Here is a 19,478-nt window from a genome sequence, read left to right as displayed (position 1 = left end):
TTCCCAGACAAATTTTATGGCAATCTTTTCAAATGCTCACGGCTGATATGTACAGAAATATTCTGGTAATTTATGCCGAATCATAAAAAGCTTTTGAAACTTTTCTTACAAACCTCGTCAACATTGAATATTCAGAAAAGAATTTCATGGATGTGTATGCAAATCCTTATTCTTACGAATACGAGCAAAGAAGCAGAACAGAAATGAAGAGTTGGCTCATCCACTAAATGTTATAACGAGTAATACTTTGAATATTTTACATATTTTTGCGTTTTATCCGCATTCTATGCATCTTTTCACTTTTAAACTTCACAATTTCACCCGGAGAATCCTTAGCGATTTTAAATCACAAATCATCGATTCGATTATACCTTACCACGACTCTTACTATTATAAAAATTTCTTTCGTTTCATAAGAAAATAATGGACGCACAACATTTTCCGTTTTATATTATTTTATCGAATTACGAATGATCCATTTTGTTCTATCAAAATAAAGATCACAACGTTCGACAGATTAGGTTTCATATTTGTATAAAGATGCATCGTTGTAAAAGACGCGTCTGTAAAAGAAAGACACTTTTCGGACAAGCTAATACAAGAGAAGAGCGAATATACGTACAGTGTCGCAAATATGTAGGGAAATGGCAATTGTAACAATTGTCAGATGAATTTCCTCGGTATTAACACAGGAAGTAGGAGAGAAAGGCTAAGTTCATAGACGATTTCGAGACACGAATCTGGTCGGGGGAAATTGTAATGTGCGTGAACAGTTGTCAAGCAGAAATCTCGCGGATTGTCATCAAGCCGACAAACTGTGTCACGTAGCACGAGAACATCTCGGATGGTTATTAAGCGATCTTAACTACATGCCGGCGAGCTCGCGTGACCAACTTAACGCGGAACTTTCATGTCCCGCTGTAACTGTTCGTTTTCCCAACTACTCGTGTACTGTTACAATAATACGATTATGCTGCAAATTACGAACAAATATCAAAGATGCACGAATATAAATCAGCCAGCGAAATCGACTTTTTACACGTAGCTGCGTTCCAAGTTGACTCAAAAGATCTTATTTACGTGTAAAGGGTACAGGAAAACGATCGTAGTAAACAAAAAGACAAATTTTCTGTATCTGTAAAACGAACGCTTGGAACTCTTTCTGCTACGCGAAAGAGAAATATTTCATATTCTTCCTTCCCTCGATATTTTTAAAAAGATTGACCCTTGCACTGCATATATTTAATTATTATAATCACAGGTATTCGCCGTAGAATTTCAATTTAGTCTACGTAGATATCATTAAAATATATCTTTCTTTGTTGTAAGAATCGCCAACGATATACTTATATTCGCATATATCTATGAAATTAACTTTTGGGATGTGTAAAATGACAGAGAATTCAGAATAGACGATTTAGAAAATAATTATCCGTTTGTTCTCAAAATTTCTTCCACTTCTGCCATCAAATACAAAAACTAGATACTTTTAACTTCGTTTACGTCATACGTCGGATAAATTGCTATTAGTGTACAAGAAGCGTAAAATACATGTATGTGGAAGGAAAATCTATTTCACGGTGTCAAACGTATTCGCAACATTACGCAAGCGATTTTTAAATTGTAATCACGTGAGAAAAACAATAATAAAAATCTGAGAGGTATTACGGTTGCATAGAAGTATAATAAAATTTATGTACGTTAGGAAAGTTAATTCAGAATGATATACAGGTCGGCTGTCGCACGTTCGAGAGTGGAACGCAGACGACAATCGTGGTACCCGGGGAAAGAGAAAAAATCGTCCGACCGATCTTTCTTCTGTATACCTTGATCTCGCGGCGATCTCTTCTCACGATAGAGAAAATACTTTTCCAGAGAGTCGCTCGATTCCCGCGATTCCCGTCGCCTCGTCTCGACCAATAAGTCTTTGAGGGGCGACTCTTTATTCACCGCCTCCTTCGTTTTCACTCATCAGCATCCCGATCGTCTAACGATATGTATATTCGCCTTCTCGTCGCGAGAAAGTATCCTCCAACTTCTACTCGAGACCGTCACGCAGTTTCTCCTCCCTCTGTTCTTCCAATTTCCGTAGAACGCGAGAAATAGAAAGTAGATTGACCCCGGGTCACTGTCGAGCGATCAGCTGATCGCCAATTGCCCTCCCACCGCTCGCTACGGAATCACGGTCGTAATTTTTCATATTGCTACGGGGTCCTTTTCACGGAGAACGTCTCACGCGAATCACGAGAATGGAAAGTCCTTGCTTCCAGCCTCGTAAATCACTGGGTGAAACAGCCGAGGTGCACACGCAACCTTCGGACGCGACCCGCGCAAAACGTCGAAACGGCTACTAGAAAACGATATCGATCGCCACGATCGAGCTCGACGATAAAGAATAAAATAACGAAGGTACAGGCTCGTTAACGATTATTTCAGAGATTCCAGCGTATGGTAGATCCTTTTTTAGTACGTGGTTGATCGTGAACGATCGAGCGCATCGGCGAACTTTCTTTCACGGCAACGATCGGACGAGCATCTAAAATTTAATTTAATCTAGGGAGTCTGTTTGGTCGAATCGTCGTCTCACGCTTTCGTGATTTTGTCAAACGGGGAATAACGGAGATTGTCGAATTTGGAATTCGGGCAACTTTCTACCTTGCGCAAGTTGGATAATCTTGTTAAATTAGGACGTTTCAATGGAAGATGATTTCCATCGGGTTGATTGTAGAGGAGATATTAAGAGAGATCTGATTTCAGATGGAGGAGGCGAGTCGAAAGAAGGCAAGCAACTATGGACCCGTAAAATTTCGATGAGCTAGTCGTGATACACGTATGTTTAAACGATCGGATTTTTCCAATAATCGAGTAATTTTAGTTTTACACGAGAGAAGATCGTTTGTTACTTCAACTATTTTATACTTTAACAGCCCCCTAAATTGTTCGTATTTGCAGTCTGATTTAGAGAATTTAGATGCTTGGTCCTTATCGAGTAGGATGGTTCTCGATGTTTCCAAATATCACGTGATACGCTATTCTTCTACTTATTCTCTTGCTGTTTCTCATTATTCACTTTCAGACTCCGCTGTCTTTCCAGTTCAATTCGCCAGTGACCTTGCAGTTTATTCGGACTCTCGACTGACCTTCTCCCTCTCTACTTTAAAAATATCTGAAACACATCCTCAAGAGCCTTAGGATATGCTATGCGCCATTCCCCTGATTTTCTGCTGCCTTCAACGATTAGATTATTATACTGCTCGTTAGTCAGACTCCACCTGAAGTATGTATATCCCATTTGGTCTTGTTACTTTGTTAAACGCATGCTGTTTCCCGAAAGAATTCAACATAGGTTCCTTCGGTTTGTCAACAATCGATTGCATTACTCTATGAACAGAACGTACTATGATTATTCGATTACCAATAATTACTCGAGCTAAGGTCTGTGGATGAACATAGATTTGTAGCTGGTTTGTCTTTGCTACGTAAGATAATCGATGACTATGCAAACATATCCTTGCGTTGATCAATTTTAATGCGCCACTCAGACCTTTAAGAAAACCGTTACTATTTCGATGTCATGCTTACAAGTTTAAATATTTCCATCTTGATACTTTAAATCACCAGAAAACCACCAGTGCCGTGTCATTCGAGCGAGTGGCCTACGAGCCAGTATCTTGATCCTAAATTTACCGTTTATTTTCCTTTATTACCTCATTACTGTGCTCTCTCATCTGTATTGTACAAAATTGTTATTTTTAACTGTTCTTTTCTTTTCTTTCTACTTTCCTATCTGTATCCGGTAACTATTTGCCGTTGTATTCAAAATACGCTAGTATTTTGTATACATAGTACGCAGGTATTCAAAAACAGCTAAATAAATAAATATCGATATTAAATAGAAACAGTAGGAACAGAGATCGCCTAGTAAATTCAATTACAATTTCAATGTTTCTTCACCTATCAATGGATGGACAGTTTATATCGTACTACCGCGTTCATTGTTAAAAAGAATTACATTTTAAACATCATAATATACGTTTATACCGAGATCGTAAAAGTTACATATTTCTTAAAACACCAATGCATTACAGTTTATATTACGTTATTGCGTTCATTGCTAAAAGAAAAATCCGATTCGAAAGAGTTGAAAGAGGTTTGGTTCTCCTTGTACGAAATTTACGAGAAAGAAGCGTGGATCCGGTCGAGGATCCCGATGCCAGCTCGATGGTAAAAAAATTTATTCGTGGCCAGTGTAGGACGGGCAGAAGCTGAAGAACCATACAAGTGCGCGTAACGGAATTCGTAGCCGCAGGGCTGAGCGCCACATTCTCAATATACCGGCTCTCTCGCCACTCACAGCACCGGAGCACCTTCGTGAAAATATTACGAAACCTTGTTCCGATTCGCGAGATGCGCCCAATCGATCGCACCTGCCCCGGATAACATCGTTCCGTTTCAAACTTGACACAGAAATCGTGCACGACGCCGCAAAAATAAGAGGCCGTAAACGAAGTTCGCGAGATTGATAAATCGCTGGAAAGTAACAGAAACAGCAAATAGCGTGTTAGTAAAAAATGTCCGATTCTACCGGTACGCGCATTCTCACGAGATACAGTGGCTCGCGAAAGTATTTGCACGCTAAGAAAATTCACATTTAGGAACAGAGTACCTTCGTGTATGTGATACGAAACATTTTCAAACTTGATACAATTTGAAACTAATCCTACATTAAAAAATATATAAAAATTACAAGACACTTTTGCAAACATATATAGGTTGTCCGAAAAGTGTCTTTCTTTCACAGACACGTCTTTATACAAACATGAAACCTAATCTGTGGAACGTTGTAATCTTTATTTTGATAGAACAAAATGGATCGTACGTAAATCGATAAAATAATATAAAACGAAAAATTATTATTATTTTCTTACAAAAGGAGAGAAACTTTTCGGACGACCTAATACTTGGTAAAATGTAATCGTACAGTACGAATGGTGATCTTAAACGTATAATGTTAAGGATGATCTCACTAAAAAAGTATCGTGGTTTAATAATACGGTTAAAATACCTTGATGATCTTTGCGAGCTGTATGCTTCCAATAAATATCTCGTAATTTCTATGTACGTTTTCGGATTCGTTCGAAATTTTACCAATTTAATTGTGATAATCGTATCTTGTTACAGCATCGATGAAATTTCACAATGTTTCGTATAACGTATCCATAAAAAGTGTTCCGTACGCGTTCGAATACTTCTGTAAGCCACTGTACCACAGAATACATCGTACAACCAAACGTAGTCTTCCGCATTGAATGGCGTTTACGATCTCTCGTTCGTTACCATATAAACGATCTTAGAATTCGCATTGGAACGCTAGGAGCACGCGCGTTTCTGCGGATTCGGTCAATTAGAAACAGCACCGTGTTTTTACATCTCTCGGAATTAATTTCCTCGTGAGCGAATTCGGCGCATAGAAACGTTTGACGAGCGAGTCAAAGGCTTCGAAGAAGGAAATTGCCACGTAATGGTCTCGCCCTCTTCGGGGTAACCCTCTAACTGCTCATCCTCCTTGACACCCAAAACTATACCGCATCCTAATAAATGCACGGCTCGATTACGGCCGAGTGTAATCGGTTTGTCAAACAACCGGGACAGCTAAACCTGCTCTGAATTAATAAACCGCTCGAAACTGACCTACAACTCGTATCCATTCTACTCGCGCTCTTCTGGCCTAACTCGAACGGACATATTCTACTTCGAACGCCGTCTAGATCGTTCCCCATACCAGACTTGTCCTTGTATCTTGTATCGGTAAATCGATTTTTCCGCGTTAACGGCAGATGAATTCTTGTCTGGAAATTCTAGTTTTGCATTCTAGGTGAATGAAGTAGAAGACGGTTAATAGGAACGAGTAACATTCTATCGTAGAGTGTAGTTAGCCACGTGGCAATTATCTTGTACAGAGTGCCTCGGTAATTTATAATATAACGAGCAAGTGGATGATGCTGTGTGAAAAAATAAATCGTACATATCAGAATATGTTTCTCGGAATATTCGGTACGATAACGGTAAGAACGAAAATTAGTAAACTTTGGAATTTCTATGAATTTTGCTTTTATTTCTATTATAATCTATTTTTATTATAATTTAGTTTCGAATGTACAATTTACTTTAGTATCGCTACTATGTATCAGTTCAGTTTTGTTATTCTTTCATAGTAAAATGTTATAAGATGGTTAGCTAATTAATCGATGAGAATTCATGTTCGCTGTGATCAGAGTTCCAATGTTAAACGTGCGATCATCGCGGTTAGGTACGCGGAAAACAGAGGCGAGCATGTTAATAGATAAATTGTTACGTATAAGGTAAAGCTGGCGCCCTTATTCGGAAGTATCGGGCGTTCCGCACGGAAATGTTTACACTCGGCTAAGTGGATACCTGTAACCCTTTGGAATTCTGCATTTTCCCAGCCGTGAACGACGTTACAATGCAGCGGAATTACGTAACGACGGCGTTCTCCGTCACGCTTCACGGATTTTGACAGCGTGCTCCATTCATTACTTAAATCTCCGTGTATTCGTTTCACCGAGGAAAACGCCGTTTTAAATTCGTCCCGTCTTCTTTTTTTTTCCTTCGCCGCTTGCACCGGGCGCAAAGGAAAGATTTATCGTTCCACTTTTATTTTCATCGCGCAATTAGCATCGAAAGGTGATCAAAGGTATATCAGATATTTGAATCTTTAAAAGGCGGAAATTTTGCAATTCGAAAGCTTGAAAGCCTTCGTTCGAAATTTGTACGAAATTTGTTTTAGAAGTTTCAGTTCAACTTATTCAACACCTTGGTGCTCGTGTACAAGCGTTTTCTTTCGCTTCTTACATTTTCCATCTTATTACTAAGAAATCGTCTTACTATGCTTTATTACAACCAGAAAAAATTAATTACTTTTGAGCGCCTGATTTGCAAAAATTGCACATTAAACAGTCGTTATAAACTGGTTTTCCTTCGAATGTCCTTTTTAATATCTTTTTCAATTAGTATCCGGTCGACCCATCCAGTTGCCCATTATTTCCCTCGTTTAAACTTACTTTCAAGTCGAAGTAGTCGAACACGTTCGATTGAATCGAAATTACTATTTTTATGGCGCACGTGCAGCATCATCTCCGAGATATTTGGCCTCCACGCCTAGAAAAACTACATTCCTCACGTTCTTGCATTCGACGACACCTTAAACGGTTTGTTCTTAACAGGATAGACGATCCACGTTACGATCGTTTAGTCAAACTACAGCTTTACCAATCCTATTGCGTTTTCGTGTTAAGAATTAATAATAATAACAACATTCGGTATTTCCACTCGAATCAAACGCTTTGGAAATGACTTAGAAACACGGAAGCGTTGTATAACGTCGGAATAAAAGAAAAATCGCTTTCGTTGCGAGAGGCAGCGTGTCTTTAGAATGTTACGCGCACGCGGTAAAGGGATCGGGCCGCGTGTTGTTTGTTTGGCAAGCGTGGCGCTTCCTTGCGTCGTCGGCGTGCTCGAAACTTTCACGAGAATCAGGAATAATTATCTAGGCATCGACTATGAATACCTGGCGGCTAGAAAATCACGGCGATCCGCCGTGGTCTCTCCACTCACGGTGGAAAAAACATGTAAAATGCCACCGGCTTTCAAAGGCCCCGCGCTGTCCTCTACCATGGAAACTGGTTTCGCCGGAGAGATTTCTTGTCGATCAGAGGAAACGCCGTCTCTTATTATCGGCAACCTTTTACTCCCACTAGGAACTGATTCCCGCTAGGAAGTAACCGAATCGATCGAGAAAATTGGGAGAGACCAAAAATAAAGAGAATTTAGAGAATCTAAAAATCAGGGAGATCACAGCTAGAGAAAATTAATAGAAAATCGAGATATCAAGAGTATGTTTTAAGTGCTTGGTATTGTCCATGTAATTAATCGTTATTATTTATATATTTATTAGTAACAGGTCTTAGTCCAATATTATGTAATCGTTTTAATATTCTCGTGAGCCAGTGCATACGTGAATTGGGCATGTTGCTATTCCAGAGACAAATCACAAGAATTTCTACCATGTTCTATCAATCGCTTGAAAGTATTTTGTACGATACAATGACCTTACGATAGTTGGATATCGTAGTTTGTCAAGGACTGTTTGTTGGAGAACTCAAAGAATAGTATCTCGATAATAGAGCGCGATAAGAGGATAATTTTTGACGTTCCCTCGATTTCATATCAGTGTGACGTTCATCGAAGCCGTAGCGGTGACACCTGGTTAAACGGATTAAACGAGTACGCAGTTTCGATAGCGAACTGCCAGATCGTATGAACTCGAATATGTCTCGTTCAATATGCTACTATCTCGTTGCGTACGTCCGTCCACTTGTCACGATGCTTCTTCGAGTCTTTCATACTACACGCCTATATTCATATAGTAGCCGCGATGTCATTCGCATTCCTACGATCTTCCACTCGACCTTGTAAGCATCGCTACACGATCAACCTTCGAAGGTCTTGCAACTTTGAATGTATAGGATGAAGCTAATGTTTAGTCCCTCGATTTAGGCTACGATTACAGTAAAATCCCATCGAAATCACAATAAGTACATATATGTTGATATTCCGATCGTAATGTCACTCTGCGATTAAACAGGAGGATTTTCACATTGCGCAATCGGAAATTGTAAATAACCCATCAAGCGTAAAGACGCAGATGTGTTTGAAAAATAATCGACAAGTTGATAAATTTTATGAAAATCAGAGATGTCTAATTATCTAGTTATCAAGATGAGGAATATTCCGAAAATTTTGAATAGGATGAAAAAGCACGCGTTTAGCTCCAGAACCAAGTACACGTGGAATTTTGGTAAGACGAGTTTGATCAGCAACCTACCGAATCTTAAAACTGTTTCCCCTTGAAAAATAAAGAAAATGTGACTTGTTCCGTATCTTCGTTCAGAGTTTTATGAAAGTAGCTATATCGGTCAGAAGTTCGTCAAAACACGTACGGGTTGTAATCATCGTTACTCTGTTTCACGGCTAAAGACACGAAAGAATTGGAATCGCGATGTCTCGCGATCCTATAGAACCGACCGGGTCAGTTCCCACGACGATTACCTCTACTTACCATTCATTCGCCACTCGTTTTCATCGCCAGAAGACTAGCAAACCGTCCCTGTCCCTTGCATCCACCAGTATTCGAACCACGTGATCCTCGAACGCAGCTTCTTTCGACTTGTTACCAGGCTGTACAGGTTTCCTCGCGTAACCCACCTTTCGCGGTATACCGTTAAAGTCTCTCTGCAGTATCTGCTCGACCAGTGATTACGCGATCGATTCGAGATGTACGATGGCAGAACTTCTTCGAACTGGAAGAAGTATCGCGTTCGATCGAGTTGTTGGAGGCGTGAAGCGAGAACTACGATGAATAGATCAAGTCGGCAACAGCAACAGCGAACACAAGGAAAGATATGTGGCGATTGAGCACGATCACGTGGCCAGCACACGCGGAAATCGATGGTTCGACGTGCATTCGGGACAACGCGCCGTGCCGGACTGGCTCACCAGTAGGCTGACTTTCTTCCACGCCGCTCCGCGGATCGCCCCTTTGATTACAAACACCGTCTCCTGTCTCTTTCCCCCTTTCTCTTTCCCTCCTTCCCCCCTGTCTTCCCTCTCCAGCTCCTTCTCTCTTCCTCTCACATCTCCACTCTTTTCCTCTCTGTTCGGCTGTCTACCCGCGTCCCCCGTTCACTCAACCTCCTTTAACCGCGAGCCAAGTGCCCATCCGTACCTCCACCATTCGAGTCCCCTTCTGTGGCCTTTCGAGCAATTTGGTCGGACCTGTCCACTGAGCTTCGGATTTAATGACACGAATCGATGCTCAAAAATCGAGAGTTTAGGATGGTTGGATAACACCGGTGTGTTTAGAGATCGACATCTTCTCCGGTGAGAAATTAATGTCGAGACTTTTCCAGCAATCTTTGGAATTTAATAACGCGAACGTTCGCCAATGTGCAAAAATGGAGAGTTTAGAGCGCATGGTGTAGCACCAGTTTACTCGCAGATTCCGTTCTTTTTCGCGACAGATTGCTGCCGTAACTTTCGAAGCTACGTGGTCGGACCTGTTCGCTGTTCGAATTCGAACCTCTCGCAAGTTAAACCAACCAACTCCGCTCGTATAAATTTCCCAATTTCATCGCCAATGGTCATTCAGTTTCTCAAATGAATCCACGAGTTATCCTCTTAACTTCGCTAGTCGTATAGATAATCGTACATTCCCATGTGAATTCTAAAGAACATTTGTATCTGATATCCCAGCTTTTTCTATTCTTTAATTTATGAAGTCGATCAGCTTTCTGAGTAGCTCGTTTAATAACACGAACGTTCATCAATACGCAAAAATCGAGAGTTTAGGACGACCGTGTCTGGATATTGACCGTATTATGTCGAATTGAGAAATTGAGAGAATCGAACGGAGTAAGGCTGTTCGAAAGGTTTCGCACTTTCGAAAAAGTTATCAGATTTGAGCGTCGTAGAGCGTTGGTGCGTTCGAGGAGAGTTGTAAGGAACCGATCTCACCATCGTATCGCTTCGACGCGCACCTTGCTTCGACAGTGTGGCCTACCAGCCGATCCAACCGAACGAGATTCTTGCGGTGTGCCTGCGTATTATCCGCGGTCGTCGATGCCGCACTTGACGCTCCGAATGGGGCGCGCGTATTTCCACGTTACGCACCGATTAAGCGGTACGCGCAATTTCTGCTCGAGTTACGCACCATCAGTCACTGATACACCTGTTCAAACTCCGCTGGTGTGTAGGCTCAACTTTTGGAATTTTGTCGAATTGAAAATGGGTACAGGCGAAGAGAAAACGGGCTACGCAAATTGTATTAACACCTAGAACTATCGACGTTTAGTATATTACGTTGACAACTAAGTGATCGCGGATTTTGCTATTAGTTGGTATTGACAAAATCCGCAATCACTTGGTTGCCAATCCAATATAAATTATATATTTGAATTATAACCATATATTATTTCACACTTGGATTTTAGACTTCGATTTCCCATAAATATCCGTAGCTTAGTTGGAACGTATGAAACGTTCGTTTTCTTCGATTGAAATAAATATACTTTCGCTTCTCACCGAAGCAACTGTATTAATTGAACTATTGTCTGACTGAAATCTTGACACACTTTTGCTCGTCGAGATATTTATTTTCGATAAATATTTCTGTTCTGGATTTTAGAAAATCTTCCCAGGGCTATCCTGTTCTTAATTTTCAACGTTGATATCGTCGCAACAATAATATTGTACATTCGTTAGCACCATTTTTATTAAGTTGGATAATGAAATTGGGGTTAGGATGAACCGGAGGTTGATCAGTTAGGCTTGTAAGAAACTCATTCGTCGATGGGATAACATTCTTTGGTGTTAATCCGCTAAATTCGAATTTCGAAGAAACGACGTTTCATGCGAGATTAACCTGATAAGTACGGACAGACGAATGTTTCTTCGTCATCTTTTTCGATGTTCGTCAGAAAGTCCAGGTTTCAACGCTTAGTTTTTGCAGGAGATTGTTGGTTGCTCCTACGAGATTCTGCGGCGCGCCGACGTCCCATATTATCCTCCGACTTTCCATAACGATTAAGCCAGGAGAAAAGTGCCGGAGGCGTACTCTCTGTACGCCTTCTTCTTCTTCTTCTTTGCTATTATTACATTCCCCCAGTTCCGTCTCTTAAGGCAAGCATGTTCTTTGGTCTAGTCGACCGAGTTCGAAGGTTCTTCTCTTCTGACGATCCACGTAACTCCAGGTTGCGCCTACCCATTGCGTGACAATTCGCGAGGAACATCAAAGAGAACGCGAGAGACTGTTTTCTGACGAATTAGGGTTCTGACAAATACGTCAGAATAATCAAATGTATTTACGTTGATTCTTATGAGAGTGATTACCTTGCATACGTTTCGGTTTCTCGAGATGCATCAGTGATCAGTGAGTTTCTGAGAAGATCTCGTTTAACGCTGTTAAACGTGGCGTTCTTGTGCTTAATCTTGTCGCGTTCAACGCTGTATACGCGTTGCTTTCGTCGTTATCAGCGCGTCCTTCGACTCTTGACGAAGCTAATTGCGACGTCGACGAAACTTTTGGCACTGTGTTGGATACGGTTTGCTCCCGAAGACACTAAATGGTGTTGAACGCAACAGGCGTTCACCACCGTACCATAACGATGCTGCGTTTAACAGCGTCGAGTGTGACTATCCTAGTTGATGTATCTAATAAGATTCTTATGGTTAGTCTTGATTTCTGCGTCCTAATAATTACGGAGTGCACGTAGTAACCAGTTAACTACGTTTGACGAGTACACTTGTCGTCGCTTGTATTTATTTACGCGCTCTACGACCCGATCCCATGAGAAATTTCTAAAACTAAATTCCGCAATTAACCGGTTAATTATATTTATCAATTCGTCAGAAAACGCACTCGTTATAATCGTAGTCTACAGAAAAAAGAACTCGCACGATGCACGAAAACATTGTATCGGAGGATGAATGAGAAACTCGTGGTGGCTCGTATCCCAGAAGCACCTGGATTATCGCGAGGAAAACGCGGTACTCGAGTTACGTCGATTCGATTCTCACCGATATAGCACTCGACAGGTAATCCTGTCAGACGTGTCCGACATACCGCTGGCCCGTTTTGCAAAACCGCAGACCCATCGTGCGGCTGCCAACAACGTCCAATCCGTCGACCATTGACGTTTCCTTGCTCCCACCGCATCGATACGCACACAGCTCGATTCCACTCGACTACATCGTTGTTGATTATTTACCATCAAAGGCACTTTCGCCGGTAAAACCGTGCCGGTTGGTGACCACGCGGGCGAAAACGCCGGTCGGAATGTCGGAAGTGGAATTATGCAAAAGCCGCAACAATGCAACGAGTCGCGGAGGTTCGAAAGCGGCGACGGCCGTGAGAATGTTGCGCGAGTCGTTTATCGGGATCGGTGATTCAGAGCCAGAGGCGAGAAGCGTTCGTTTTCCGCTCGAGTTTCGACGTGCTGTGGCGCGTCGTGCTTTCTGCCGCCGTTAGAAACTTTATGGTGCACGATATACGATGCCACTCGATCGAAAGGGAAAAGAGGTTTGAATAAACGCGCACCCCGCAATCTAAAGACAGGTTCGATTACTCGGTTCGTTTCATAGATCAATGTAACCTGGTGGACGATTTGCGATAGTTACGGAGAATGCTTGCACGTTATTATATTTATTATAGCGCTTATATGCCAATTAATCGTAAGGTCTAAATAACTACGCATCGGAAAAATTTCAACGTACGAAAATGAAACGCGCGATCTGACGGAAAATATTTCGTTGCGAAAATAAGAGTATCTATCGTACAAATACTTTTGTTACAGCCACTGTAGGTATATCTGCGTTTTAGTATTTCACGTACACGTTTCTTCTATAATCAACCGCATAACACTGTGTCGTAAATGAAATCGATCCTCGTAGTTCTGGCATCCAATAGCCACACGTTTAACGACTTCGCTACTCGATTCGTTTCGCTTCCTTCGCGTTTCTATCCATTGCACTTGCCTTCCGCTCGAGGATGAGTTCTTCCTGGCATGCCGCGCGCCGATAATTTCCCGCTAAAAGTACTTTCGCTCGTATAACCGCGTTGCACAGTGAATATGCATCGGGACTGTAAGAAACAGGCCGGAAGTCGTTTATCGCCACTGAACTTAATGAATGGTATCTGTATCACGGCGCAGCGAAGGTTTTTCATCGTTTCATATGGCGTGCAGTCTCTGTGGACGTCTTACTGCCTCTCATAGGGCTATAACGACCCCATGTGTAACGCTGTCCGCGCTCGTGACGCGTTTATCCGCAGATCGAGCAGACACGATCACGACAATTATGAAAGAAACGGCGGCAAAAAGCGCGACGATGCAGCTTACGACGCTTTCACCAGCGCGAGACTCGGTCACTATCGTGTTTTCTAATAGAGGATGTTGTTGCATCGAGGTTGTTCGTCCCGGATATTTTCCGGAACGCAATTTACAGACGATAAAATCTGAGCGGTTTATGCGAATCTACGTGGTTTTTACATTTTGCACGATTCGGATGGTTCGTGCACGGCGCATACGAAACTTGAGAATCGAATTATTTATAGCAGCTCGATGGTTGATTTTACTTTACTAGCTTTTTAAATGTCAGCGAAATGATGAACGAAATGTCACGAAATAACGAGCGTCGAGACTGAATTATATAATAAGTATAGCCATTGCGAGAGAACGTGCGAAATACTGTCGAACTTTGGTAATTCAAGTACCCTGCCAAACATCGAGGTGAACCCATGTCTTATACGTGTCATAATTATCGGTCAATAACGTTCAACCCTTGGATTAACATCGCTAGATTGTCGAAGGATGTTTCCTGACATTTGATTCGCCCGCAAAGTATTTAATGGACTTATTGGCCGTCTAAAAATCATCGAATTAAACGTTCCTGCGAGAAATCTGCGACATTATGATGTTTTTCATGCGCATCCCCACGAAACACGCATGGGTATCATACCGATATCAAACGCGTAATGTTAAATATCAATAGTGTTTATTCTCCCACCGATATCTTCCTCTAATTTAGCCATGTAATTAACAACTTTTTGTTTCCTATCTTATCCTAATCTATATTAGTTTGTAATGAACTTGATTTGTACAGATTCATATGTAGTCTTATGAATTTATTTTTCACAAATTTATAACAATTTCATACTTGGTTTATTCTTTCCCGTAAACAAATAAACAAACAAATAATTGGAATTTCAAGGGAGGAGTTAAAATTTTCTAATTAAGAACGTTCTCCTAACTAAGCAGGAAGGAACGAACAAAATTTTAGTCGTACAGAGATTTTCGAGCTATCAAAGTTCATGCATGTTGGAAACGAGAGAAAGGCGTTTGTTTATTCGTTACTGAACAAACATAGACCGATCGTAACTGTTTCGCTACAACTAAATCTTCCATGCGATTCGTTAAAGTATAAATTGACTGTATTTTGTTCACTGGTCGCTTTGGATATTCGTTTTGGATCAAATACGGGTGAAAACGATCTTTGTATCGTCAACACGGATGAATCATCCACGATGCACCTTCAATCTGTTTACATAATCTAAATTCGCCGCTAGTTTCCCGATCGAGGCATCGAAAATCGTCCGGATATCCTGCAGCGATCCATCGGTGTTGGATCGATCGTTGAGACGAGGAGAGGGGCAGCGAGAATTCCTGGCAAACGACGATTCGTCGAACGGGAGTTATACGGCTGCGGGCCCCTGGTACGTTTTAACGGTATATTTCCATCGCGCGAAGATCTGGGTTGCTGGTACGAGCGGCGGCATCGGCGCAAAGTGCGCGTCTGATTTCGCTTCCGCGAGGTCGATAATTAAGGAGCTGAAATCGTAAACGACGTGAATGGAGAAAAAATAGAAAACGATTTTTTCTAGCGGGAAAGAACGTAGACTTGAAGCGGAGTATGGTAAAGATGGTTATGAGCGTTGAAATAATTTACTTTAGCTTTTTTCATTTAACATTTTTGTTTGTACAGTGATTTTACATTGCAAATTTTATTTACTTTACGAGCGTACATTCTCCCTTGACATCAGGATATTATGTGGGTATAATAAATTATGAAGCGATATTTCATCCTTTATTCAACATCTCTGTCTTCTTTTCGGTGACTGACCCCGACCACGCGTTTCCCATTGGCACGCAACGCGAAAAGAACCGTCCAGCCATCGGTGACACGCGACTGCACGGCAAAATAACCGTGTTTCATGGCGTTGAACAACGTTAACGATGAAATCACAGCGTTATTCCTGTCGCGTAATCGTCATCGTTGCCAGTCGCGTGTGCAGTTAACTTTTACGTAATAATCGAGGAAAGCGTGCCTCGTCGCAACTGCTCCGTTTACACCAGGCTAGATCGTCCTTGTCCAAGTAATTCGAGGATTCATCGACAAGTTACGCCAAAGCTGTGCTCTGCCATGCTATGTTTAAAGATATTTCCCTCGCTACATACAGGGTGTGTCACAAATGCCTGTCCGTGCTTCAGGGGGGGAGTGGAGGTAACGTTAAAATCGTTACACGTTAAAATCGTCGGCTGTAACTTGGATTCACAGAGGTCACGCAAAAGTGAACGAGGTTGAGAAAGAAAAGAGCGAACCGAGTCACAGTTTCGGACCGACTTCAATTCGAACGCGTAACGAGGACGATCGACAGCTCGCCTAGCAATTACCGATTCCGCAGACCGTTCCGTGAACATCGAATCGCGTGGAAGCGGCAAGCCGATCGAGCAACGGTGCATAGGCGTCGCGTGCCAAGAATTTCGCACGGTGTTACAGTTCCTGCGCTATCGAACTTCCATTTAAAGCATTTTTCGGACCGCTCTGATTTACTTACGAGAACAACATTCTTCCGTTCAAAGAATTTTTACTACTTCAATAAGATCGTAACATATATAAAATAACCGGTTTTTAACGGATCGTGTATCACCGAGCGAGTCTTAAACGGATAAAGAAAAATTGCAGTCAGATATGGAGGAGAAAATTCGCAGTTTTTAAATGATATGAAATATTCTATACAAAGATAAGAATATCTATCGATAAAAGAAACCGTAAAAATACTATCAAGCCGACCAGAGCGACGGTGCGCATATGAGTCACTCAAAATTTATATCGATCGTCTTGGTGAATTGAGAATTATAAGAAATGTACGACGTTACAATTATTATTCTTTTACGTCTCCTTGAGATCTACCATTGCTCTCTACTTCCAATATGCGAGCTGATAGAAAGAAGTCACTTGTTTCCGGAGGATCGAAAATTCTTCACTATCGTAATTGTATCTGTATAACCTTTTGTAAATCGAGAAATTTATTTAAAAATGCTTCTAGTTTCGATTTAACTTCCAATAAACTCACTCGTACATTCCATTCCTCTTTTACTTTTTTCTCTTCAAGTAGGCGCGCATTCCAGATGAGCGTAGAGGATGATGCGGGAAAACGAAAAGGCTGCAATGGCTGCATGGACTTTCGTGAAAGCGAATCTTTTTTTCGCCGATCGTCTCTCTCTCTCTCTCTCTCTCTCTCTCTCGTTCTACCTGTCTCCGCCTCTCTCTCCGAGGAGAGAAAGAGCGGAGACTGCCGCCTCCGGCGACGGCGCAAAAGGTATGCGGCAGGTGGCTTTCCGATCGGAGTTGGTAGGAGTCTCGATAAGCGCGCGCGCGCGCATCCGTGCAACTTCGAACGAGGACAACGATCTCTGCTAGTCTGTTTTGGAACTGTATCTCTATATGGTGTCCAGGAATGTCCTTCTCGGTGTTCTTATTAACTAAACTGCGGATATTTTGCCAACCAAGAGGAGACCTTGAATAAGGGTCTAAAGGCCATTTAGCCGATTCAGCAGATTTTGGAACGAACGCGATCTCTAAGTTGCACCGCAAGTTTCAAACATCTAACGTTCTTCTTACGTTCGACGTAATGTCGTGTGGATGTAATATCTGCGATTCTTTGCCATTAATTCAACTTTCACTTTGAACAAAATACTGCGCTACTGCCATTGATCGATCCTTGCTAGAAGTTTCCATACAATTCATATTCATATGAACGTGATTTGACAAATGGAACCTAGATAGAAGATCTTTTTGAAATCTAAGAAGAACCAACCCACAAGAAGGTGCGTTAGCACTGGAAACATGTGACTTATAGTTTGCAAAATTTCACTATTGATATTAGCTCAACCGTGCCAGGGAACTCCGTACATACATTTTACAATCACTTGGATGCCATTGCCACGGTATCTCAACTTTCCTCCTATCGCAGTTATCGGTTTATCAACGCGAATTCTTCTTTGCCTGACTCGGTCGGAAGAAGCATCCTCTTTTCTTCCACGATGCGACGTTCTCTCGATCTCAACGCGATCTTGGATCTGGCCGCGGCACGCCAGGAAACAGCTTACCGGTTTCCGACATAGGTGACAAAACGGTAGGAAGAAAAAGAAACGTTTCCGTGGAAACGGCTCGTTTTCGTGGGTTAACGACCCTGAAATTTTGCGATCCTCGACGAGGCACGGTCGAGAGAGGTAGAAGAGGGTGGTGAAAAGGGAGACGGTACAGAGGTATAGAGAGACGCGAAGAGCACGAGGCTTCTTCCTCTTCTTCCTGCCCACGTACGGGAACAGAGATAAAATTGGAGACGGTTCGAGGAACAGGTAGTAACGGTACCTTCTGGTTCAGGCCACCTTTTCAGGTATCTAACTTTGAATATCGCACTTTGAAGTTTTCAATGACGCACTCGGCTTAATAGACTTATTCACGAGGATTGATCCATTGATTTCCACGGAACGATGAAGAACGTCGGTGACTGCTTCGCCAAGTCTCCTAATCATTTACGACGCGTTATAACGAGACCGTATCTAATTAAATCAGTATTTCGTCACGCCATTATTAAATGCGTCACGTTGCGACAGTTTCTCATTCTGCCCGCCATTGACGAAATCGTCTCACGCGTGTAGCGTAAACTGGGTTAACATTGGCAGATACGAGCTCGAACATTTAGAACGAAACCTTTACGGTTTTATGGTTTGAACGAAGATAGTCCCAAGGAAGGCATTTGATCGATGACCAACGGTATTTACTTTCATCCTCGAAATTTTCTTCAAAGTTATCGTAAACTAGCGTAAACTGACTGAAAGAAACATCGAAAAAATAAAAGTGAATGTTTTTTTTTGAAAATTGTACTCGATTTGCTGTTCGCTTGAAAAATGGAGCAATCTTGCTGTAACCCGTTACGCTGGTTAAGTCTGAACAACAGTCGCGAGACGCGAATCATCTCCTTGAAGACGCTTAAATTTCCGTTGAAACTCATGGTAGAACGATCCGAAGAAGCTCGCATCGAACGACCAGTTATCTCCTTGTATCGATGCACTTTTCGGTGTTCCGAAGTCCAGCAAGTGGTCAGAACTCTATGCACCTTAACCTATTGTTAACGCATTCCACGCAGGTCGCGTAAAAATCTTTCCTACGTGGTCCAATTATACGAAAGTGTAGGAACGTCCAATTTTCTTGCACGTATTTTCCGAATGTTTCTTCTTTTAACGAATTTAACGAATATCTTTATCTTCTTGTACGTCGTCTTATGTATAATCAGTGGCAAAAGACTTTATAACAAAAGAGCTTCTTTTTTATTTAAACGAAGCGTATATAACTTCTCGTACGAACGATAATACCAAGTATTAATAAAACTGCTCTTTGCAGTGGAACGTTTGAGCGTTTTATTTCCATAAAGGACCTTCTTCTTATACAGTGTGTTTATTGTCTCGACACTAGAAATTTTTCCTTTCGTATATAATTCCAATTTCGTAATATTCGTCTATATAAACGCTTAAACGAATAAAGAAAACGTTGAAATTTCC

General features: G+C 41.7%; 1 protein-coding gene and 1 long non-coding RNA gene across 3 annotated transcripts in view; one reads left to right on the top strand and one right to left on the bottom strand.

Annotated features, from left to right (window-relative positions):
* The window catches only part of LOC117206481 (serine-rich adhesin for platelets), a 60,219-nt gene extending 50,610 nt beyond the window's left edge, over positions 1-9,609 (bottom strand). For both annotated transcript variants that reach the window (XM_033445858.1, XM_033445859.1), the window contains exon 1: positions 9,140-9,609. In XM_033445858.1, the coding sequence (XP_033301749.1) occupies positions 9,140-9,142 (3 nt within the window). In that variant the 5' untranslated portion in view covers positions 9,143-9,609. The remainder of the gene's footprint in view (positions 1-9,139) is intronic.
* LOC117206492 overlaps positions 1-19,478 on the top strand; it is a 122,922-nt gene that overhangs the window by 19,104 nt on the left and 84,340 nt on the right. The gene's annotated exons all lie outside the window — the stretch shown is intronic.

Source organism: Bombus bifarius, unplaced genomic scaffold (assembly GCF_011952205.1).
Source record: "Bombus bifarius isolate JDL3187 unplaced genomic scaffold, Bbif_JDL3187 scf7180000008008, whole genome shotgun sequence".
NCBI classification, from domain to species: domain Eukaryota; kingdom Metazoa; phylum Arthropoda; class Insecta; order Hymenoptera; family Apidae; genus Bombus; species Bombus bifarius.
This window is presented reverse-complemented; position numbering and strand designations above follow the sequence as displayed.